Genomic DNA, 25,858 nt, shown 5'->3' with positions numbered 1-25,858 from the left:
TCTCCTCCCCCCTCGCTCCCTCTCCTCCCCCCTCCCTCTCCTCATCTCCCCCCTCTCTCCCTCTCCTCCCCCCCCCTCTCCCTCTCCTCCCTCCCCCCCCTCTCCCTCTCCTCCCCCCCTCTCTCCCTCTCCTCCCCCCCCTCTCCCTCTCCTCCCTCTCCTCTCTCCCTCTCCTCCCCCCTCTCCCTCTCCTCCCCCTCTCCTTCCCCCCCACCCCTCTCTCCCGCTCCTTCCCCCCCCATCTACCTCCTCCTCCCCCCATAACTCTCCCCCTCCCTTCCTCTCTGCTTCTCCTCCCCCCTCCCCCACTCCCTCTCATCCCCCCCTTCCTCTCATCCCCCCCTTCCTCTCCTCCCCCCCCTTCCTCTCCTCCCCCCCCTTCCTCTCCTCCCCCCCCTTCCTCTCCTCCCCCCCCTTCCTCTCCTCCCCCCCCTTCCTCTCCTCCCCCCCCTTCCTCTCCTCCCCCCCCTTCCTCTCCTCCCCCCCCTTCCTCTCCTCCCCCCCTTCCTCTCCTCCCCCCCTTCCTCTCCTCCCCCATAACTCTCCTCCCCCATAACTCTCCTCCCCCATAACTCTCCTCCCCGCTCCCTCTCTCCCTCACATCCCCCGCTCCCTCTCTCCCTCTCCTCTCCTCTCCCTCTCCTCTCCCCTCCCTCTCTCCCTCTCCTCTCCTCTCCCCTCCCTCTCTCCCTCTCCTCTCCCCTCCCTCTCTCCCTCTCCTCTCCCCTCCCTCTCTCCCTCTCCTCTCCCCTCCCTCTCTCCCCTCCCTCTCTCCCTCTCCTCTCCCCTCCCTCTCTCCCTCTCCTCTCCCCTCCCTCCCTCTCTCTCCTCTCCTCTCGTCCCTCTCTCCCTCTCCTCCCTCGCTCCCTCTCTCCCTCTCTCCCTCTCTCCCTCTCTCCCTCTCTCCCTCTCCTCCCCCTCTCCTCTCTCCTCTCTCCTCTCTCCTCTCTCCTCTCCTCTCTCCTCTCTCCTCTCTCCTCTCTCCTCTCTCCCCTCTCCCCTCTCCCCTCTCCCCTCTCCCCTCTCCCCTCTCCCCTCTCCCCTCTCCCCTCTCCCCTCTCCCCTCTCCCCTCTCCCCTCTCCCCTCTCCCCTCTCCCCTCTCCCCTCTCCCCTCTCCCCTCTCCCCTCTCCCCTCTCTCCTCTCTCCTCTCTCTCCCTCTCCTCTCCCCTCCCTTTCTCCCTCCCCCCTTCCTCCCCCCCCCCCCCCCCCCACCCCTCGCTGTCAGAAACACAGAGAGACACTGACAGACAGAGAGAGAGAGAGAGACACGGGGGCGGGGGGCGGGGGGGGGGGCGGCTCCCGGTGCTGCAGTTGGTGAGTAGAAACTTAATTTTTTATTTATTTTTTTAAATTAAAAAAAAAATTATTTTAAAAATGTTTTTTGATTGATTTATTGATTTATTTATCATTATTGATGATGGCTCTTTATTTGTAAAAGTGATGTGTTTCATGTTTGCAAACTTCCCTCCCCCCGCCCCCCCACCCCATCTCTCGTTCCTTACGCCTGACTTGTAAGTGTAGGCAAGGTTTTTCTGAGCGTACAAAAATCTACTTACTCCATTCTAAGTTAGTTTGGAGTAAGTTTTTGCTGCCTAAACTTGCAAAACAGGCGTAAGTGGCCGGACACACCCCCTTTTTGAAAAAAAAATCTGTTCTAAAATAAAACTATTCTAACTCATAGAACTGGAACAAACTAAATGCAGAGAATTGCAATTTCTAAGATACTCCATTCTAAACTAGTTGCTCAAAAAAAATAGGAGCAACTCAGGTCGAAACTTGACCCCTAGGTGTCGTAGTGGAGCGAAATAGTGTGTTGGTAAAGAGCACGGTGACTCGATACAAACAGGACACTTATCATTGACCCTGCATAAACCAGAGAAACCAGCTACTCTCATTAGCTTATTATTTGCCAAAAATCACTCCTTGTGTTACAGAAGATATATGATATATGATGGGGATATGATTTCTGTTACACAACACTTCATAACTTACAAGTGATAAAGTCACAAGTGAGTTACACTTGGTGCTATGAAGGGAAACAGATTGAATCTCATGGCTGTTCATTATATAATCTGATGATGCAAGTGTGAGGTAAGTAATTGAAATGCTGCAAATTGGATATAAAATTTTATTCTAAACTCGTTCATTTCCTGTGACATTGCATATGGGGTGTCCAGATAAATTGTAGTCAGGTAAAGGGAGATTAGAGAATGGATAATTACGCCAGTGTGCGTAGATATAATTTAGTCTCCATTTTAGTCATACATTTTGTATTTCCATTATAAATTCCTGTGTGCACAATTATAATGGAGACTGTCTATGCAAACGTATCTTGCTATAATGACACCCTCCTATTAGTGGCGGCATTGTTGCCCCCTCCCCCTCCACTTGTGGGAGCATGTTATTAAAGCATTACAAATGTTCATAGGCAGTTTCCATCATAAATGTGGACATTGATATTTATAATGGTAAAAGTGCACATAGACTTAAGATTTGTAATATATGTATGATGGGAACTAAGCTGTTTGGCTGCAGTGACTTCACTAAAACATTTTTTTGCCTTTTGTTCTAATTGTGACACTATCTCCAGGTATAAATATTGTTGCACTGATTTAAAATAAAGTTATGGTATTTGTGTTAGTTTTAACTTCCAAATATGTGAGATGGGTTACAGAACCACAGGTGGTACTTGGAAACGGACGCCTTTTTCTCTTGCTGTTTTGCCTAGGTACCATTCTCCCCCGGAGAAGGATCACCCCTGCAGTCAGAAAGACTCTTCAAATGATTTGGAGGAACCAATTCCTCCCATTCTGAAAGCATTAAAAAAGCTTGATGCCAGAAAAGTGTCTGAAAGCTGGGGAGTACAAACACCATTACATGATGTCTCAGAAGCAGGTGATGCTACAAGTAAGGCCCTTTTTTCTGCCGTTTTATTCTGCTCATCTTGCTGCACATTATTTGCTGTTTGGTCAACTACATTTGGATTGAAAATTAAATCCATTTAGCTTCAATAAAAAAACATGGATTTCTTGGGATGTCATTATATCACTTTTTTTTAGACTGTTCTGTGTGAATTCTCTTCCCTGATGCATGTCAATATATCCTACTTCCACTATGAAAGATGCTTTTAGTATTCTAGTGAAGTCTTCGGAGCATCACTATTGTAATAATAAAAAACATTGCTTACAGCTTAAATATTCTGTCAGTGCATTATTCAAAATGGGCTAAAAAATGGCAGATGGAATTCAATGTAAGTTTCAGATGATGTATTTTGGTAAAAACATAACGGTAATTATACTCTGAATGGAAGTAGGCTTGGTGCTGTGGAAAAGCAGAATATATTGTAGGGAAGGGTGGGCAGGGGGCAGGTTCACAGGATGTTAAAGGCAACACCTCGGGATAGAAACATAGAAAATAGGTGCAGGAGTAGGCCATTCGGCCCTTCTAGCCTGCACCGCCATTCAATGAGTTCATGGCTGAACATACAACTTCAGTACCCCATTCCTGCTTTCTCGCCATACCCCTTGATCCCCCTAGTAGTAAGGACCTCATCTAACTCCTTTTTGGATATATTTAGTGAATTGGCCTCAACAACTTTCTGTGGTAGAGAATTCCACAGGTTCACCACTCTCTGGGTGAAGAAGTTCCTCCGCATCTCGGTCCTAAATGGCTTACCCCTTATCCTTAGACTGTGACCTCTGGTTCTGGACTTCCCCAACATTGGGAACATTCTTCCTGCATCTAACCTGTCTAACCCCGTCAGAATTTTAAATATTTCTATGAGGTCCCCTCTCATTCTTCTGAACTCCAGTGAATACAAGCCCAGTTGATCCAGTCTTTCTTGATAGGTCAGTCCCGCCATCCCGGGAATCAGTCTGATGAACCTTCGCTGCACTCCCTCAATAGCAAGAATCTCCTTCCTCAGGTTAGGAGACCAAAACTGTACACAATACTCCAGGTGTGGCCTCACCAATGCCATGTACAACTGTAGCAACACCTTCCTGCCCCTGTACTCAAATCCCCTTGCTATGAAGGCCAACATGCCATTTGCTTTCTTAACCGCCTGCTGTACCTGCATGCCAACCTTCAATGACTGATGTACCATGACACCCAGGTCTCTTTGCACCTCCCCTTTTCCTAATCTGTCACCATTCAGATAATAGTCTGTCTCTCTGTTTTTACCACCAAAGTGGATAACCTCACATTTATCCACATTATACTTCATCTGCCATGCATTTGCCCACTCACTTAACCTATCCAAGTCGCTCTGCAGCCTCACAGCATCCTCCTCGCAGCTCACACTGCCACCCAACTTAGTGTTGATAAAGCTGTAGAAAACCTAGGTTTTGTCTCGACATATAGAATATAAAAGGCAAGAGGTAATGATGAGAATAAACCCGTAATGAGATCTCAGTTAGAGTATTGCGTACAGTATTAGGCTCCACACTAGGAAGGATGTTGAAGCTTTAGGGAAGTTGCAATACAGATTCACTAGGATACTGCCTGGAATTGGGGAATACAAATATGATGATAGACTTGGAAAAATTTGGTCTTTTTTTCTTGGAACACAGATTACAGGGAAATATGGAAGAAGGGACCACGTGTAATGTAGCCAAGTTTGCTGACAATACAAAGATGGGAGGAAAAGCAATGTGTGAAGAGGACACAAAAAATCTGCAAAAGGACATAGACAGGCTAAGTGAGTGGGCAAACATTTGGCAGATGGAGTATAATCTTGGAAAGTGTGAGGTCATGTACTTTGGCAGAAAAAATCAAAGAGCAAGTTATTATTTAATGGCGATAGATTGTAAAGTGCTGCAGTACAGCGGGACTTGGGGGTACTTGTGCATGAAACACAAATGGGTAGTCTGTAGGTATAGCAAGTGATCAGGAAGGCCAATGGAATCTTGGCCTTTATTGCAAAAGGGATGGAGTATAAAAGCAGGGAAGTCTTGCTACAGTTATACAGGGTAGTGGTGAGGCCACACCGGGAATACTAGTTTGATTCTGGAGATGAGGGGTTGACTTATGAGGAAAGGTTGAGTAGGTTGGGCCTCTACTCATTGGAATTCAGAAGAATGAGAAACGTATAAGATTGAGGGGGCTTGACAAGGTGGATGCAGAGAGGATGTTTCCACTGATGGGGAAGACTAGAACTCGAGGGCATAATCTTAGAATAAGGGGCCGCCCATTTAAAACTGAGATGAGGAGAAATTTCTTCTCTGAGGGTTGTGAATCTGTGGAATTCGCTGCCTCAGAGAGCTGTGGAAGCTGGGACATTGAATAAATTTAAGACAGAAATCGACAGTTTCTTAAACGATAAGGGAATAAGGGGTTATGGGGAGCGAGCAGGGAAGTGGAGCTGAGTCCATGATCGGATCAGTCATGATCGTGTTGAATGGCGGAGCAGGCTCGGGGGGCCGTATGGTCTACTCCTGTTCCTATTTCTTATGTTAGTGTTTTAAATGATAAAAACATAGAAATTTACAGCGCGGAAGGAGGCCATTTTGACCCATCGTGTCCACACCGGCCGACAAAGAGCCACACGGCCCTCGGTCAGCAGTCCTGATGGTTACATATAAACCAATGAACAATGGCGGAAAGGTAAAGAGCATCCGGCCCAACCAGTCCACCCCACACAACTGTGATATCCCATGCATCGCAACATTTTATAGTCCACCCCAACCGGAGCCATGCGATCTCCTGGGAGAGGCAAAAAAACAGATAAAAATCCAGGCCAATTGGGGGAAAATAAATCTGGGAAAATTCCTCTCTGATCCATCCAGGCGATTAAAACTAGTCCAGGTGATCACTCTGCCATATTAGATTCCCTGAAGTACTTGCCATCGTATCTGCGCCAGTCAACAAGAGGTTATCCAGTCTAATCCCACTTACCAGCTCTCGATCTGTAACCCTGCAGGTTACGGCACTTTAAGTGTCCATCCAAGCACCTTTTAAATGTGGTAAGGGTTTCTACCTCCACCACCCTTCCAGGCAGTGAGTTCCAGACCACCACAACCCTCTGCGTGAAGAAGCTTCCCCTCAACCATCTAAACCTTCCACCAACCACTTTAAAACTATGCCCCCTCGTAATTGCCCTCATCCACCAAGGGAAATAGGCCCTTGCTATCCACTATATCTAGGCCCCTCAAAATGTTATGCCCCTCAAAATGTTATACACCTCAATGAGGTTTCCTCTCAGCCTCCTTGGTTCCAAGGAGAACAAACCCAGCCTATCCAATCTGTCCTCATAGCTAAGATTCTCCATTCCAGGCAGCATCCTCATACATTTCCTCTGCGCCCTCTCCAGTGCAATCACGTCCTTCCTATAATACGGCGACCAGAACTGCACGCAGTTCTCCAGCTGTGGCCTAACCAGAGTATTATACAATTTAAGCATAACCTCCCTGCTCCTGTATTCTATGCCTCAGCCAATAAAGGCAAGCATTCCGTATGCCTTCTTAACCACTTATCCACCTTGCCTGCTACTTTCAGGGATTTGTGGACAAGCACTCTCCAAGGTCCCTTTATTCATCTACACTTCTAAGTGGCCTACTGTTTTAATATGTATACCTTTTCCTTATTAGTCCTCCCCAAGTGCATTAACTTACACTTCTCTGAATTAAATTCCATTTGCCACTGCTCTGCCCACCTGACCAGTAGATTGATTTCCTCCTGCAGTCCATGACTTTCCTCTTCATTATCAACCACACAGCTAATTTTAGTGTCATCTGCAAACTTCTTAATCATACTCCCTATATTCAAATCTAGATCATTGATGTATACCACAAAAAATAAGGGACCCAGTACTGAGCCCTGCGGAACCCCACTGGAACCTTTCAGTCACAAAAACATTCATCAATTATTACCCTTTGCTTCCTATCTCTAAGCCAATTTTGAATCCAACTAGCCACTTTGCCCTGGATTCCATGAGCTTTTACCTTCGGACCAGTCTACCATGTGGGACCTTATCAAAAGCTTTGTTTAAGTCCATATACACTACATCATACGCACTACCCTCATCGACCCTCTTGGTTAGCTCAAAGTTAGCTTTTCCCCAATTTGGGACTTTTATTCCCGGTCTATCCTTGTCCTTATCCATAACTACCTTGAATCTGAATGAATTATGGTCACTGGCACCCAAGTGCTCTCCCACTAATGCCCCTTCCATCTGCCCAGCTTCATTCCCCAAAACTAAATCCAAAACCACCCCCTCTCAAGTTGGGCTTGTTACATACTGACTAAAAAAGTTCTCTTTAATGCATTTTAAGAATTCTGCACCCTCTATACCCGTCACACTACATTTGTCCCAATCAATATTAGGATAGTTGAAATCCCCTACTATTACTGCCATATGATTTTTGGACTTCACAGAAATTTACCAACATATTTGCTCTTCTATCTTCCTTCCCTTGTTTGGGGGTGTATAGTACACGCCCAGCAGTGTGATCGCCCCTTTTTTATTTTTCAGTTCGACCCATATGGCCTCATTTGATCCCTCTAACATATCATCCCTCCTCACAGCTGTAATAGTTTCTTTCATCAATACCGCAAATTCCCCTTGCTTTTTAACCCCTCTCTGTCTTGTCTAAAAATCCTGTAACCAGGAATATTTAACTGCCAAACCTTCCCCTCTTTCAGCCGTGTCTCTGTAATGGCTATAATGTCATACTCCCAAGTGTCTACCTGTGCTCTCAGCTCATTCACCTTATTTGCTATACTACTTGCATTGAAGTATATACCATTTAGCACAGGAAGACCTCCTTAATTACTACTTACTAACCCTTGTTTCCTCTGTCTTACAGATTCACTTTCTACATTATTGCTTTCCAATTTCAGCTTTACTTCCTTCCCTATTGAATCCATTCTCAGGTTCCCATCCCCCTGCCAAGCTAGTTTAAACTCTCTCCAACAGCACCAGCAAAACTCCCTGCGAGGATATTGATGCCGGCGCTGTTGAGGTGCAACCCATCTAGTTTGTACAGGTCCTAGCTCCCCCAGAAGTGGTCCCAATGCCTCAGAAATTTAAAGCCCTCCCTTCTGCACCAACTTTCCAGCCACACATTCATCCTCTCAATCCATCTGTTCTTGTACTCATTAGCATGTGGCACCGGTAGTAACCCGGAGATTACTACCTTTGAGGTCCTAACCTTTAATTTTTATCCTCACTCCCTAAATTCTGCCTGCAGGATCTCATCCCTCTTTTATTCTATGTCATTGGCCCGGATATGGACCACGATCTCTAGCTGTTTACCCTCTTCCCCCCAAAATGCCCTGCGTTCACTCTGTGACATCCTTGATCCGAGCACCAGGGAAGCACCATACCATCCTGGAGTCACGTCTACGGCCACAGAAATGCCTCTATTCCCTTAACTATTAAATCCCCTACCACTATCACTATGATGAGACCGGGTAGATAGAAGCAGACTGTTTCCAGTAGTTGAGGGTTCAGGAACAAGGGGCCATTGATGGAAGATTAAATGTAAAAGATTTAGCACGGCGGGCAGGAGAAACTTCCTCACACCGAGAGTTGTGAGCAATTCATTTCCAGGATTCGTGGTTGAGGCAGAAACTGCGTCAACATTCGAGCTTAGATTGGATAGCTGGATGAAGGAAAAGGGGTTGAAGGGATATGTGAATAAGATGGGTAAATGTGATTGGGACTATTTGCTAGAGTGGAGGGTAAACACCCACACGGACTGGTTGGGCCGACTTTCCTGTATCCGTGTTATAGCTTCTATGTATTTCTGTGTATAATATTTTTGTTTCATTTAATATGCCGTATGAAGTGACTATAAGGGCCAAAATTGGTGAAACACAAGTTCCGCCCGTTTTTTTCAGTGATCCCTGGGCGGTGCTTCAATTATTACCGCCTGGGAGAGTTTCATCCCACTTTTCTTGGCGCTGAGCGGAGTGCAGCGGGCGGTGGCGGAGGAGGCCTTTTGAATCTTCGGCTCCCGAGTTGTGTGTACGCACATGCGGCTGTCAAGCTCCGCCTCCAAAGAGGCACCGACGAGAGCCCAGAGATTGCCTGCCTGAGATCACTGTGTGGGGGGGGGGATAGATCACTGTGTGTGGGGGGGGAGGTGAAGAGGAGAGAGATTGTTGTGTGGCGGGGAGGGGGAAGAGATCGATGTGTGGAGGGAGGGGGGAGAGATTGCTGTGGTGGGGGGGGAAGCTATCGTGGCGGGGGGGGGGGGGGAAAGACTGAGGTGTGGGAGAGAGAGACTGGGGTCTGGGGGGGTGAGAGAGAAACTGGGGGGGGGGAGAGAGACTGGGGTGTGGGAGAAATGGGGTGAGAGAGACTAATAACATTTTTATTAAAGTTCATTAATAAAGGAGTAAATAAGGCTTTATTAGGCCATTTATATTATTGCCTAACACTGGAAGATATTACAATCTATTTAAAAATACATCAAACTATGGAGAACTATAAAGATCTGTGTAATATCAAACAAACCTGTCAGCTCTGTGTACATACCGCCCACATAAGCTCCACTTAAAAGCGCCTTCTCCAGGATGGTATGCATTTCCGGCGTTATGTCGGTGGTATGTTGGCAGTTTGCATGGGCGGGCGGTGTGCCACTGATGAAACTTCCGCCGGTGGTATGTACCTGTTTTTTGACAAAGCTTGTGTTTTTGAGTGGTTTGTGGGTGGTATGTCGATGAATTTCAGGCCCTATATCTTGTATGCTCTCTCTTATCCACTTTGGTTCTTTTGTATGGGCTCTTGCTTTCTGACTCACTCACTGTCTTCCTTCCCTCCTGAAAGCTCTGACTTGTGCTAGGGGTAGAGGGAGAGTTCCATCGGCTTTGCCAACTCTGGAATCTTGCTTTTGAATATTCACTTGTAAACCTAGATAGTGAGTGTCTAATAAATTTTGGCAGGCTTTTCAATTGTGGGGGCATTATAATTGGTCCATATACACACACTGAGCAGCAAGGGTAACCGAATTGTAGGCAGGAGTAGTGTTAATCCAGAGATAGAGACCTGACTAAGATTACTAGTTGAGCATACACCAGAAACCAAACCTACAATCTTCCTGGTCTGTGTGGCTTAGTTTTACAACTCGGTCATTGAGGAAGCTGTAAAATGAAACACCCTCTGATAAATGTAGAAGCATCGTTCATTTATTTGTTTTAAACAGAATTCTTGAATCGCAGACAGACTGTAGGATTTGTGGACTCCACCTACAGTAGAGGCCAGTCTATGGATCGAACTAGATCAAAAGGCAGTAGTTCTCCCCCAGGACAAAGATCGTCTTCTGTACCCCCTTCAAATAGGAGGTCGACACCCACTTGTACACCAAGTAAGAATGTGAACCCTTTGAAAATGTTTAAAAACTTGATTGTTGACCATTTCTTCTTCTCTGTTTTTGTTAACCTATCTAGCAACCTTTCCTGTATTGGCTTCTTTTCTGTCAGTTGTGGCAAAGGTACAGTGACAAAGAGCAAAAATCAGGATTAATTATGTGTTTTTAAAATAAAATCTTAATGTTGATTTACGTGTAATGTAATTTCACAATAGTAATCTTCACCTAAATACAATCCTTATCTCAAATTTCTGCACAACTCCATTACGTATCTGGTGACTACCAGGATGGTAGAAGACGAGCTAGATGGACCTTGGTCTTTTTACATCTAGCAATTCCTATGTTTAAATTGACCAAAGCTGAGTATATGTTGCATGGATCTCAGAATGCATTATATTAAAATTAAAATATTGTAATTACCCACTTGTGTGAATTAAAATGTAAATGAAAGAAGAAAACTCGCATTTATATAGTGCCTTTCACATCCTCAGGATATCCCAAAGTGCTTCACAGCCAATCAGTTACTTTTGAAGTGTAATCACTGTTGTTGTGTAAGCAAATGCAGAGCTAATTTGTGCACAGTAAGAGTCCACAAACACAAATGAGATAATGTGGCTTAAACTCACATTGTTCTGACTCCGAGCTAGGAGTGCTGTCACTGAGCCAAGCTGGCACTTCAAACCACAAAGAAATCTGGAATGCTAATTTAAAGAATGTGGCTAAGTAGCCATTGTAGGTCAGCAAGGATAAGAGTGATGGGTGTGTGGACAAAATATGTGCAGCATAGTTTTGGCAAGTTGGATTTTATGGAGAGTGGTGGATTAGCGGGCAGCAAATGAAGAGTTAAAGTGGTGAACTCTCAAGGTCATGTACTAGAGTTTCAGTGGCAAAGGGATAGAGGGTGGCAGTGTTGTGGAGATAAGTAGTCTTGGTGTTGAATGAAAAGTGGTGTTTAAAGTTGAGCTCAGAGTTGAGCAGGATGTCAATATTGCTAACAGTATGGTTCAGTCTGGGAATTGGGAGCGAGATGAAGTCAGTGGGAAGAAAGTGGAGTTTGTGGTGCTGAGTCAAAGGCAGTGGCTACAGTCTTCCTACTGTTGAGCTGGAGAAGTTGTGTCATCCAGGATATGATTTTGGACCAGATATTTGACAGCACGGAGACAATCGACAAGTCATGAGAGCTGGTGAAGAGATCGAGGTGGGTATCCTTTGTGTACATGTGAAAGCTGACCCATGCCTGTAGATGATGTCACCTCGGGGCAACCTGTAGATAAGGAAGAGGAGGGGACAGAGATCCTGAGGGATACCCACTGTCATAGTGCAGGGCAAGGAAGAGAAGACTTTACTGCAAATGCACTCATGTTCAGAAAGGATTACAAGGATAGTCACATGCAGGAGTACCATTGGAGGAGGATGATATGGTCAACCTCATTAAATATTACGGAAGGGTGAAGGATGGAAAATTCACCATGGTCACTCATAAAAGGATATCATTTGTGACTTTTGCTGAGGCATTTCCTTGATGTGAGCAGGATGGAAGCTGGACTGGAGGTGCTTCAGTAGAGAAAAGCAACAAGCTGGGAGGCAACAACGCATTCAAGACTCTACGGAGGAAAGGGAGGTTGGAGATAGGACGGATGATTTGAGTTTTTGAGAGTGGGTGATGTAAATTTTGGAAAAGGAAATCATTGATATCCACTAACATGGGGTTGGGAAAGGGAGTTGTTAGCAGGAATTGAGGGGGAAAGGAATTGAGCAGGAAGTAGTTCTCATTGACGAGATAGCTTGCAGAGGACAGGAGGCAAAAGGTGAGAAACTTCAAAAAAAAGGACCCTGAGTTAGAGTGGGTGGGAGAGTTAGGGAGGTTAAGGCCCGGGGAGGGTGGAGGGGGGGAGGAGGTGGAGGCAGCTTCACGGATGATTATTTTGAAGACGAGCCCCTGTGAACTTTCTGCTGTTTGCCTAGCCAGAACCAGCCTTGCTAGTGGGGTACAATCCTGTGTTTGTGTTCCACACATGGGACCTAACTTACTGGGTCAAGAAGGACTCTGATAGAATGTGTAGGAAGGTGTTTTGGATATATGGAGTGAATCTCTGATACACAAAGAATGAGGAGTACAACGACTTTTATTTTCCGCTTTCCTGTTAGCAGTAATGATGACGGCAGTTTAAACAAAGATGTTTGCAGTACAGGTTGAACCGCCCTTATCCACAACCACCCCTCGTCCAGAACCATTGCAAAACATGAACAAATTGAAGTCCTTCCTCGCTGCCAACTCCCGCAATCGCTGGCCTGACGCCGCGATCCACCCTCCCCACCCACCCCCCCACCCCATTGATCTCTCTGTCGTACTCCCAGCCCCAAGCCAGCCAGCCCCGATATCCCCTTGCTCAGTACTTGTACCATCCAATTTAACATGACCCGCCCCCCCGTCCAGTAAAATCCCTTATCCAGAACAGGCCAGGTCTCGAGGGTTCCGGGTAATGGAGGTTCAACCTGTATTTTCTTGGGTGTTCATGGGTTTTGTTATGAGTTGTGCATTTATGAAAGAACAGTTTGAACTTGCTTTGCTTGTCTGTGGGTGCGCAACTCCCACTAGAATCTTAGATATTTTCTCAAATAAACTCTAGAACACTGCATGACATTGCTATTGTATTACCGATGGATGAAATACAGCTGCAGTCACCAGAGTTGACAACTATATTTATATATAAAATTAAAAATCAGCAAAAACTAGGAGTTATGAAATCTTGGCAACCTTAGTCATGGAATCGATAATCTGAAAAAGAAAATATTCTTCTAGTTTATTGTCCGACTACATGACTTTGCAGTTAGGGATTTGCCTCAGTAAGCCTTCCGAGAATTGAATTTCATGGTAAGGTTAACTGCAACATGGCAATGACGTCTGAGACTTTGTTAGTAATTTGTCCTGCAATTCAGTGAGTGATGGTGTGAGGGGTGAACATGGGCACGATTCCAGCTCTTGAGCCGTGCTAAGTAGTGTTACTGAGAGAGACTGTGGTGTCTCCCTGCCGTGGGCCGGGAAAGTCACATCAGCGAAGTCAGTGGTACTTCTTGGCCTCCAGCTGTAAGACATATTAGCAGTCTGGGAACAGGCCACTTTCATTCCCTGTCAGCAGCAGAAAGCAGGATTTGGGGACTGAAGATAGGGAATAATTTAGCAGAATAAAATGGCATTAAAAAAAATGTCACACTCTTATCTGTAATGCCAACCAGCTGATGTATTTTTCCTGGAAAGTGCTGTAATCCAGCTGATGATGAATTTTACAATGCACTTGTTCAAATACTGATATTTTTTCTTTGACAGCTAAACGAAACACTTTGCTAACATCATTATCTGCTAAGTCCAGTCCCAAGCGCTGCCCTAAAGAGAACCTGTCCCCTGGGTTTAATCACCTCCTTGGCAAAGAAGAAAACACAGTGACAAGGTAACTAATTCCTCCCAACTGGGTAAAATCTGAAGCTCATAATAACAGATCATTATCCATGAGTTCTTCATCAAATAGTGAGGCAGTAGGGCTTGTCTGTGTAACATGGACAAAGTGTGTGATCTAGAGGGAGGATGGTGCTCACAAGGCGTGAGCAGATGCTTCAGTCCAGAGTATTCAATCCTTTTTATGTCCAACCTGTCTTTTAAAATTCGTTCCTGAGATGTGGGCATCTCTGACGAGGCTGGCATTTATTGCCCGTCCCTAATTACTCTTGAACCGTTGCAGTCCTTGTGGTGAAGGTGCTCCCACAGTACTGTTAGGAAGGGAGTTTCAGGATTTTGACCCAGTGACGATGAATAGTAATATATTTCCAAGTCCGGATGGTGTGACTTGGAGGGGAACTTGCAGGTGATGGTGTTCCCATGCGCCTGCTATCCTTGTCCTTCTAGGTGGTAGAGGTTCGCGGGTTTGGGAGATGCTGCTGAAGAAGCCTTGGCGAGTTGCTGCAGTGCATCTTGTAGATGGTACACACTGCAGTCATGGTGGTGGAGGGAGTGAATGTTGAAGGTGGTGGATGGGATGCCAATCAAGCAGCTGCTTTGTCCTGGATGGTGTCCAGCTTCTTGAGTGTTGTTAGAGCTGCATGCATCCAGGCAAGTGGAGAGTATTCCATCACACTTCCCGACTTGTGCCTTGCAGATAGTGGGAAGGCTTTGGGGAATCAGGAGGTGAGACACTCGCTGCAGAATACCCAGCCTCTGACCTCTTATTGCCACAGTATTTATGTGGCTGGTCCAGTTAAGTTTCTAGTCAATGATGACTCTCAGGATGCTGATGGTGGGGGATTCGGTGATGGTAATGCCATTGAATGTCAAGGGGCGGTGGTTAAACTCTCGCTTGTTGGAGATAGTCATTGCCTAGAACTTGTGTGGCGCGAATGTTACTTATCAGCCCAAGCCTGAATGTCATCCAGGTCTTTCTGCATGTGGACATAGACTGCTTCATTATCTGAGGAGTTTTGAGATGTTTAAACAGTATCACATGCTGCCATGTTAAAATTCAAAATACATTTAAAAAAGGTTAAACCAGTTGTGAACTCAGCCTATATTTAGTCCGAATGCCATGGAACAGTTATTCTACTTGCCTGTCATGGTCTATGTCATGTATGTAACCACAATGTAATACCACTGTATTTCTGTATACACTCAACCGAGATGCACAACTTGACCACAAGGGGGGAACTTGTGGGAGACACTCCTTACCTGATCACACGGGTATAAAAAGGGAGGTCCCACGCAGGGTCATCATCTTTGGAGTCCTGTGAATAAAGAGTTAAGATCACAGAGTGACCTTGTCCCCAGAATGTGCCTCGTGTGGTTTCATACTGTAGAGTAAGGACTTTACATTGGCGACGAGAAACGCAAATTCACGACCCACGAGAATGGCCACCGGTAGCACAGAGGAACGGTACTGTGTTGGGGAAGACTGGGACGATTTTGTCGAGAGGCTTCAGCAAAGCTTCGTTACGAAAGAATGGCTGGGGGATGCAGCGGCCGACAAGCGAAGGGCTCACCTTTTGACCAGCTGCGGATCAAAGACTTGCGCGCTCATGAAGGACTTACTAGCACCCGAAAAGCCGGCGGACAAAACCTTTGAAGAACTTAGAAAATTGATCGGAGAGCACCTCAAACCGGCGAGTAGCATACATATGGCCCGACACAGATTCTACATCTACCGACGTCATGAACGACAGAGCATACCGGACTTCGTAGCGGACCTCCGGCGTTTGGCCAGCCTCTAAGTTCACAGACGCCTGCAGGGGGGGAGATGCTAAGGGACTTCTTTATCGAGGGCATCGGTCATGCGGGAATTTTCCGCAAATTAATTGAGACCAAGGATTTGACCTTGGAAGCGGCAGCGTTGATAGCTCAAACTTTCATGGCGGGGGAGGAAGAGACAAAAATAATATACCTGCGCAATTCTGCCTCTAACGCAGCGATGGATCAGGGAGTCAACATCATCATCAATGCGACTCAGAGCCCCGCAGGCAGGCTGGGGCAGTCCGACACTCCCCAGGCAGCAATAGACCCCAGAGTAGGACGTCAACAGAGACAATGGCAGGCTGAACGGACATTCACGCCATCACAGTGGACAATGCAGCCCGGGATGGGGCCATTGACAGCCACTAATAGGGTACTTAAGAGCAGTCAAAGGGACAGTCAGTGCAGAATGCCTGGCTATAGTCCCTTTGTTCCCAACAATGGAAACTTTAACTCATGCTGGAGGTGTGGGGAAGAACACTCAGCTAGATCTTGCAGATTTCAACAGTTTGTCTGCAGGAACTGCAATCTCAGTGGCCACCTAGCTCGAATGTGCAGGAAGCCTGCAACCAGACTAATATATGAGGCGGATGGACCAGAAGAGGGTTCTGTGAGGCAGGATGACTTTTGGGGCAAATTGATGGACGCCGAGGTTCAGCGGGTCCATGTGGCGAATATTCACAGTTCATACGCCATAACGCCACCAATGATGATGAGGGTTTTATTAAACGGTATCCCAGTACACATGGAACTGGACACTGGGGCCAGCCAGTCACTCATGGGCGTTCAGCAATTTGAGAAGCTATGGCCACTTAAAGCCAGTAGACCCAAATTAGCACGTATTGAGACACAATTACGGACTTACACTAAAGAAATCATTCCGTTGCTAGGCAGTGCAATGATGGCTGTCACACACAATGGGTTAGTGAATCGGCTGCCGCTCTGGATTGTCCCGATCAATGTTCCCGCACTGTTGGGGAGGAGCTGGTTAGCCGAGATGAACTGGAAATGGGGGGATGTTCACGCAATGTCATCTGTGGTGCGAAGTTCGTGCTCACAAGTCCTACAACAATTCGATTCACTATTCCAACCTGACGTCGGGACTTTCAAAGGCACTAAAGTAGTGATACACATCACCCCGGACGCCAGGCCAGTGCACCACAAAGCCAGAGTGGTGCCGTATGTGATGCGGGAAAAGATTGAGAGCCAATTGGACCGGCTGTTGAGAGAGGGCATCATCTCGCCTGTTCAATTCAGCGACTGGGCGAGCCCCATCGTTCCCGTCCTAAAAGCGGATGGCTCTGTCAGGATCTGTGGCGACTACAAGGCCACTATCAATCGGGTGTCCCTACAAGATCAATACCCGCTCCTGAGAGCAGAGGACCTCTTCGCCACGCTGGCAGGTGACAAGCTGTTCACCAAGTTGGACCTCACTTCAGCCTATATGACCCAGGAACTGGCCGATGAATCTAAACTACTGACCACCATCACCAGTCACAAGGGACTGTTCATTTATAACAGGTGCCCGTTTGGCATTCGATCAGTGCCGCGATTTTTCAAAGAAACATGGAAAGTCTGCTTAAATCCATTCCTGGAACGATCGTATTCCAGGACGACATCCTCATCACGGGTCGAGACACCGAGGAACACCTCCACAACCTGGAGGAGGTGCTACACTGACTGGACCGGGTAGGCCTGTGACTCAAGAAGTCTAAATGTGTGTTCTTAGCTCCTGAGGTTGAGTTTCTGGGCAGGAGGATTGCTGCAGATGGGATTCGGCCCACCGAATCCAAAACTGAGGCGATTCGACGAGCGTCCAGGCCCTGCAACACATTGGAGTTGCGTTCATTCCTGGGACTGTTGAACTATTTTGGGAATTTTCTGCCGAACTTGAGCACATTGTTGGAGCCGCTACACGTGCTCCCGCGTAAGGGTTGCGATTGGTTTTGGGGGGACTGTCAGGAACGGGCTTTTGATCGGGCGCGAAACCTACTTTGTTCAAACAAGTTGTTGACCCTGTATGACCCCTGTAAAAAATTGGTTCTGACGTGATGCATCGTCCTATGGGGTTGGGTGCGTGTTGCAGCAGGGCAATGCTGAGGGTCAACTACAACCTGTGGCTTATGCCTTCAGGTCACGCTCGCAAGCAGAACGGGGATATGGGATGGTCGAGAAGGAAGCGCTTGCATGTGTCTATGGTGTTAAAAAAAATGCCTCTTTGGTAGGAAGTTTGAATTTGAGACCGACCACAAGCCATGAACATCCCTGTTGTCAGACAGCAAGGCTAACAATTCCAACGCATCAGCTCGCATACAGCGATGGGCTCTCATTCTGGCTGCTTATGACTACTCCATCCAGCGCTGGCCCGGCACTGAAAATTGCGCTGACGCGCTCAGCAGGCTTCCACTGGCCACCACTGAGGGGGCAGCGGAGCAAAATGCCGAGATGGTCATGGCTGTCGATGCCTTTGACAGTGCAGGTTCCCCCATCACAGCCCGCCAGATCAAAATCTGGACAAACAGAGATCCCCTCCTATCCCTGATTAAGAAATGTGTCCTGACTGGGGATTGGGCGCCCGCACACGGAGCATGCCCTGAGGAGGTCAGACCGTTCCACAGACGGATGAATGGGCTCTCCATCCAAGCCAACTGCCTACTATGGGGCAGCCGGGTAGTTATGCCCCAGAAGGGCAGGGAGGCATTCATCAGGGAACTCCACAGCAAGCACCCAGGCATTGTGCTGATGAAGGCCATTGCCCAGTCACACGTTTGGTGGCCTGGAATCGATTCAGACCTGGAACACTGTTCGCAAGTGCACGACGTGTGTCCAGCTGGGTAATGCCCCCAGGGAGGCCCCGCTCAGCCCGTGGCCCTGGCCCACCAGGCCATGGTCACGCATTCATGTTGACTACGCGGGCCCGTTCATGGGAAAGATGTTCCTTATTGTAGTAGATGCGTACTCGAAATGGATCGAGTGCATCATTCTGAATTCATGCACGTCATCCACCACTGTGGAAAGCCTACGTGCGATCTTTGCAACCCATGGCTTGCCGGAAATCCTGGTTAGTGATAATGGTCCATGTTTCACAAGCTATGAATTCCGGGAGTTTATGTCGGGCAATGGCATCAACCACGTCAGGACTGCGCCGTTCAAGCCGGCCTCCAATGGCCAGGCGGAATGTGCGGTTCCAAATTATTAAGCAAGGTATGCTCAGGATTCAAGGACCCTCCCTACAATGCCGCCTATCGCGTCTCCTGCTGGCCTATAGATCCTGATCGCACTCGCTCACGAGGGTCCCACCCGCAGAGCTACTAATTAAATGGACACTCAAAACTTGGTTGTCCCTCATTCACCCAGTCCTGACCGACATAGTTGAGGGCAAGCTCCAGTCACAAAACGAGTACCATGACCGTAATTCGAGGGGGAGAAATAAATGATCCTGTATTCGTCCTCAATCACACCATGGGGCCCAAATGGCTTGAGGGCACTGTAATTGACAGAGGGGAATAGGGTCATTGTGGTAAAACTCAACAATGGTCAGATATACCGTAAGCATCTGGACCAAGTAAACAAAAAGGTTCAGCATCGACATGGAGGAACCTGAAGAAGACCATGAGATGGAGCTCACAACACCGCCAGTGAACGAGCAACAAGAGCAATCAGAAGAATGCACAGTCCCTGCGGTCAGCCCGGACAGGCCGGAATCACCACAGGTGACAGACACGTCAGTGTTCAACAACCAGAGCCCCAACTGCGGCGCTCCACGAGGGAGCGTAGACCACCTGAAAAACTAAATCTATGATCCCAATAAGACTTTTTTGGGGGGGGGGGGTGGAGAGATGATGTCATGTATATAACCACAATGTAACACCACTATATTACTGTATACACTCAACCTAGATGCACACCTTGACCACAAGGGTGAACTTGTGGGAGACACTCCTTACCTGATCACACAGATATAAAAAGGGAGGTCCCACGCAGAGTCATCGTCTTTGGAGTCCTGTGAATAAAGAGTTAAGGTCACAGAGTGACCTTGTCCCCAGAATGTGCCTCGTGTGGTTTCATACTGTAGAGTAAGAACTTTACAATCTAGTTGGTTTCCTGGCAGTTGGAACGGGTACGTGTATATTGATGTTTGAGAGGCAGCTGTTGTGATTTGAGAGGTGCTTTTATATAACCATTAAATTGGTAAATTTAATTGACATTTTATTCTAGTTCGGTTGGTTGTGTGGCTTATTTATTTTTTATTAAACCAATATTTGACTAGAGTGACTGTTATATGAGCTTGGTCATGTGTCGATGCTCCAGTCTCAAGCTGTGTCATTGCATAAGGCTGAATATACTCCTAGATGGTCAAAAACTGTGCAGAGCACTCGGTTGGACCCATTAGGATATTGCTTAAAGAACAAAGAATGCAGAATAAAGATGGTTAATATTGGGGCTGAATTTGCGGCCCACACGAGGTGTGCACAGCCCGTCGGGCCACCGCAAGCTCCGGGTTTCAGCATGCACTGCGTGTGCGCTGAAACCCAGAACTTGCGATCTGTCAAGTGTAAGGCCTGCTTTTACCAGCGTAAGAGTTTTAAAAAAAATAGAAAAATAAAATGTTATCACTCAGTTATACATTTAAAAACCCTGTCCAATAAAGTAAGTTTATTTTTAAACCCCGTTAAAACATACTTTTTTTCAAAACATTTAATTTTTGTTTAAAAATATTTAATTAAATGGTATTTTTATTAATTTTAAATATCTAATTTAAAAAAAAATATTTCATTTTTATGTGATCTCCATTCATACTTATAGGAGTTCCGTACAAATGGAACTCCCCAAAAGTATGAATGAAGATTTTCTTCTTTTATTGATTGGGCAAGCACACGTGATCCCAGGGGCACTTGCGAACTGCCTGCACTCCTGGGATACGTGGGCCTCTACACAGGCCTATGCCTTGAGGCCCAGGAGTGCAAGTCGCCGAATCTCCCAGACCACCAGGTAAATTCCTGCCTGTGGGAAGCCTCCGACCGCAAATTTTGGAGCAATGTATATTTTATGTTGTTTCGTAGATGCCATGAAAGTACATGTGACCTGCAGAAAACCTGAGAAGCAGCTACATGCACATGACATATCCTGGTACCAAACTTCACTGTTTGAATCGGCAGAGGAAATGCCAAATAAAACATTAGACATTTTCCTAACCTAGCCCAACAATCAGGATTGCAAGGTTGGTTAGTGTTGTATCAGCACGTTGATTGGGCCTGGATAAGTGGTACATGGACTGCTACAGTGAAGGCATTGAAATGGCCTGGGGTTGTCTTAAATTTCTGTAATGCTGACTTAACTAGTGCTCTGTGCAGAGTTTTTTTTAAATTCAGAGAATTATGTTTTCTGTGTGGAATCTTCCTTTTTACTGAATCATCTTATCTTTAGGTTTGATGTGAACTTGGATGAAGTGGAGCTTCCAAGTTCAGTTCTTTCTCGCAATTCAAGTCCAAGAAAGAGACTTCAGTTCTTTCCACTGGAAAATACAGAAGGTAAATATATATAATATAAAATTCTTTGAAAGTCTTTGCGAATTAGTAAGTTAAAAGTAGAGATTGTTCATTTAAAAAATGCATGAATTTTTTTTGCAGCAAGGCAAAATTCAAGGTATTGTACTGATGACAAGTTTCAACTTGATTCGCGTTCAGATTCTGTACTAAACGCAGTGAAGCTGGGATGTGTTACTAGTCGGCCTGCTTGGGAAGACAAGACCACCACTTTTCTTCAGAAAGAGAAGCAAATTCCCATGCTACAAACACCCTATGAAACGGAGCTGACATACAAAGCAAGAATGGAAGCATTAGGAGAAACTGAGAAACTTTTCGATGCTCTTACACAAGAAAAGCAACAGGTAATGAAGCAAATTACAATTCATGCCCATAAATTAGGAGCATTTTCATTAAAATCTTTGTTTATTAGTAATTACATCTTGTATTAAAGTTTTTAGACTTGGTGAAACCCTTCTGAAATTGGCCATATATCAGCACTGTATCAGGTAATGTGCACATAAAATTTGTTGCATTATTTTACATGCAGTAAATTTTACAATTGTGTCCTTTAGAGCCAGACCAAAAAAGATCTGTGTCGCTATCCAGTATATATGGACAGTGGAAACTGCAGCACCTTTTTTTATTAGTTCCTGGGATGTTGGTGTCCCTGGCAAGGCCAGCATTTATTGCTCATCCCTAATAACTTACAGAAGCTGTATTTCACGACAGCGTGCATTAGATAAATGAGGTTTTTTTTGCTGAACAGGGATTGCCAGCCTACACTGGAAAGGGTTTGATTGATCGCTCTTTTGCGTTTATTAAGCTCAGCAGAAATGTTGATGGGGCAGAAGGACTATTTTATTAAATGGACTGCAAAGCCAAATTAATCTATTAAAGGGATTCCTGATCACTGTGAGTCAGAATTCCTTTGCAGTTTAATAATGGATGTTGTGATGAAATAAACTACAAGTCTAATATGAATTATGGCGTGCCCACTGCCATGGTTTGGGATTCAATTTTTACCCAGACAGGAACTGTCTTAAAATGGGTTTTGAAGATGAGCTTACCCGATGTGGTTAGCTGCTCCATAATGAGGTTTGAATCCAGTGGCAGTCGAGAGATGATTTAAATGGGGAATGGAAAAGTTCCCAAATAATGACCGTTTTGTTATCAATGTTTAGTCATTCAGGAGACATCCACCTTGGCGTTGACAACATTTTTTTGATCTCTGCTAGTCTTTGAAGAGAGACTCTTTAAAAATCACCACACACTGCTGCAGGACAGATAGTGGAGCGAATCTATCCCCTTCGTAGGCATGTTCTTTATTTTTGTTACGCAAACAGAAGTTTAACTGATTGTACCAAGTGATTTTTTTATCATACTCTGTGTTCTATATGTTTTGTTGACTAGAATAAAGCAACTTATCAACCGAGCCAAACGAGGCCTCGCCTAGTGTTAAGTCAGTCCGCCTTCAGAGAGATTAAAGGAGTGTGCAATCCAGTCCAGATCATGAGAGTTTCATTGCTCCACTACCAGCTTTTGCTAACATAACTAACAGAAGGTTAGAAACAGATTCCATATGGAGTCAAATAAAAGATAAGGGATCGAACACGTTAAATACTACAAACCACCTAATAGTGGAAAGGAGGTGGAGGAAGAAATATGTAAACAAATATGTGACATGAATAAAGGACATAGAATAATAATCATGGGAGATTTTAACTACCCCAAATTAACTGGCAAGAAGAGATAGCAAAAAGGGTACAGGGAATGGAGTTTTTACAATGTGTGCAGGACTCGTTTCTTATCCAGTATGTAAAAATCCTAACGAGAGGGAGCATTGCTGGATCTAGTAATGGAAACTGAACCAGAACAGATAAGAGAAGTAAGTCAAGGGGAACATCTAGGCAATAATGATCACAACATAGTAACAAAAGAAAATCAGGATCAGGATAGTACACTAAGGGATACACAAGATAAACTCCCAGGTAATGACAGCAAAATGACAGAAATATTAAATAATTATTTTGCCTCAGTATTTACTAGCGAGACTAACCTGGTCGACATGACATTAGAAGAGAAGATCAAAAAGGATATAAAGACATTTAAGATAGAAAGAGGGAGATCATTCACAAACTGAGAGAGGATAAAACCCAGATGGATTGCATCTGTGCATATTAAAATAAGTTAGTGAAGAGATAGCAGAGGCACTATTTTTTTTTTATATAAAAATTCATCAGAAAAGGGAATAGTGCCAGAGGACTGGCGGACAACATATGTGATTCCTATATTCAGAAAGCGAGAGAACAAAGCCAGGGAAACGATAGATCAATTAGCTTAACGTTGGTGGTGAGAGAGATAATGAAATCATTACTCAAAGATGTAATAGAAAAACATCTAGAAACCAGAAAATATAATAGTCATCAGCACAGATTCCAAAAGGGAAGGTCGTGCTTGACCAACCATATTGAATTTGTTGAAGATGTGACAGAAAGTGTAGATATGGGTAATGTAGTAGACGTAATCTATTTGGATTTCCAAAAGGCCTTCGACAAGGTACTGCATAGACTCATGACTAAGGTCAGAGCATGTGGAGACAGGGGACAAGTAGCAGAATAGATAGAAAGCTGGCTACAAAACAGAAAACGGAGAGTAGGGGTAAAGATAGTTACTTGGATTGGCAAAAGGTGGGACGTGGTGTTCCATAAGGATCGGTGCTGGGACCACTGTTCACCATTTACATAAACGATATGGACTCTGGAATCGGAAGTACAATTTCAAAATTTGCGGATGACACCAAATTGGGGGTGACTGTAGTTAATATAGAGGACTGTGGAAAAATACAGGAAGACATAAACTTGCAGAATGGGCATGTAATTGACAATATCGATAAGTGTGAGGTGGTACATTTTGGTAGGAAGAATAAGGAGGCCACATACATCTTGGAAAATAAGGCCTAGAAATTCGGTACTGCCCTGTTTGGGTATGTGGCCCTGAAGCTGTCGCTGTTAAGTCTCGGAGTGCTAACGGGGCAATGTGCATGGCAATGACGTCACACAGGAGATCAGGGTGCAAAGCTGTAGCGCCACCACGAAACTCCCTCCAAATTTGCAAAGGCATTTGTGACCCCTACGGGCGCTAACGAGAGGTGTAAATGACCCCAATTTCTTCCTCTATGTTTCAAAATGGGGTAGAGAAACTGAGGGTTCTGGAGGTACAGATACACTAAAATTAGCAATGCAGGTTAATAAGGCCATTTATATTTAAAAATGTAAAGAAAGCACTGAGAGTTCATTTCCAGAGGGATAGAATTGAAAAGCAGAGAACTTGTGCTGAACTTGTATAGAACCGTGGATAGATCACACTTGGAGTATTGAGTATTGTGAACAGTTCTGGTCTCTGTATTAAAGAGGATGTAGAGGCACTGGATAAGCTGCAAAAATGATTTACTAGAATGATATCAGAACTGAGGGGTTATACCGATCAGCAGATTGAACAGGCTGGGGCTCTTTTCTCTAGGAAAGAGAAGACTGAGGGGTGATCTGATAGAGGTCTTTAAGATTATGAAAGGGTTTGATGGGGGAGACAAGAACTTGGGGCCATAAATATAATAAATCCAATGGGGAATTCAAGAGAAACTTCTTTACCCAGAGAATGGTGAGAATGTGGAACTCGCTCCTCTCCTACAGGGAGTGATTGAGGTGAATAGCATAGATGCATTTAAGGGGAAGCTAGATAAGTACATGAGAGAGAAAGGAATAGAAGGATATGCTGAAAGGGTGAGATGAAGAACGATGGGAGGAGGCTCGTGTGGAGCATAACCACCGGTCAGTGTCTCTCTGTCTGTCTGTGTCTGTGTTTCTGACAGCGAGGGGAGGGGAAGAGAAGAGGGGGAGGGGGGGAGAGGAGAGGAGGAGGGGGTGTGGGGGAGAGGAGAGGAGAGGGGGAGAGGAGAGAGAGGGGGGTGAAGAGGAGAGGGGGGGGGAAGAGGACAAGAAGGGGAGGGGGGGAAAGGGGAGAGGAGAGAGAGGGAAGGAGGAGGGAGGGAAGAGGAGAGAAACGGAGAGTGGGAGAGAGGGAGGGAGGAGAGGAGAGGGAGGGACGGGGGGGAGGGAGAGAGGAGAGAGGAGCGAGAGGGAGGGGGGAGGGAGGAGAGAGGAGCGAGAGGGAGGGGGGAGGGAGGAGAGAGGAGCGAGAGGGAGGGGGGAAGAGAGGAGCGAGAGGGAGGGGGAGAGAGGAGCGAGAAAGAGGGAGGGGGAGAGGAGCGAGAGGGAGGGGGGAGAGGAGAGAGAAAGAGGGAGTGGGGAGAGGAGAGAGGGAGGGGGGCAGAGGAGAGGGGGGGAGGAGGGGGGAAGCGGAGAGAGGGAGGGAGGGGTTGGGAGAGAGGGAGGGAGGGGTGGGGAGACGGTGGGGGGGGAGGGGAGGAGAGACGGGGGGGAGAGGAGATGGGGGGGAGAGGGAGGGAGGGGAGGGGGGAGGGGGGGAGAGGAGAGAGAGAGAGAGAGGGGGGGGAGGAGAGGAGAGAGAGAGGAGGAGAGGAGAGAGAGAGGGAGGGAGGGAGGGAGGAAGAGGAGAGAGGGAGGGGGGCAGGAGGAGAGAGGGGACAGGGAGGGAGAGGAGAGGAGGGAGGGGGGAGGGGAGGGGAGGAGAGGGAGAGGAAGGGGGGAGAGGAGAGGAGAGGGAGAGGAAGGGGGGAGAGGAGTGGGAGGGATGGTGGGGGAGAAGAAAGGGAGGGAGAGGGGG

At 46.2% G+C, this 25,858-nt stretch overlaps 1 protein-coding gene across 3 annotated transcripts in view; it reads left to right on the top strand.

The window, feature by feature from the left end:
- LOC139269089 (M-phase phosphoprotein 9) overlaps positions 1-25,858 on the top strand; it is an 87,658-nt gene that overhangs the window by 53,215 nt on the left and 8,585 nt on the right. Inside the window, exons 17-21 of one of the 3 annotated variants that reach the window (XM_070888167.1) lie at positions 2,731-2,897; positions 10,151-10,312; positions 13,644-13,764; positions 21,015-21,118; positions 21,218-21,477. In XM_070888167.1, coding sequence (XP_070744268.1) covers positions 2,731-2,897; positions 10,151-10,312; positions 13,644-13,764; positions 21,015-21,118; positions 21,218-21,477 — 814 coding nt within the window. Of the gene's footprint in view, positions 1-2,730; positions 2,910-10,150; positions 10,313-13,643; positions 13,765-21,014; positions 21,119-21,217; positions 21,478-25,858 lie in introns of all 3 variants that reach the window. The other 2 variants (XM_070888168.1, XM_070888166.1) reach the window with 2 other exon arrangements.

This window comes from Pristiophorus japonicus, chromosome 8 (genome assembly GCF_044704955.1).
Source record: "Pristiophorus japonicus isolate sPriJap1 chromosome 8, sPriJap1.hap1, whole genome shotgun sequence".
Taxonomy (NCBI): Eukaryota; Metazoa; Chordata; class Chondrichthyes; family Pristiophoridae; genus Pristiophorus; species Pristiophorus japonicus.
Note: the sequence above shows the minus strand (reverse complement) of the source record. Positions and strands in the feature narration are given on the sequence as shown.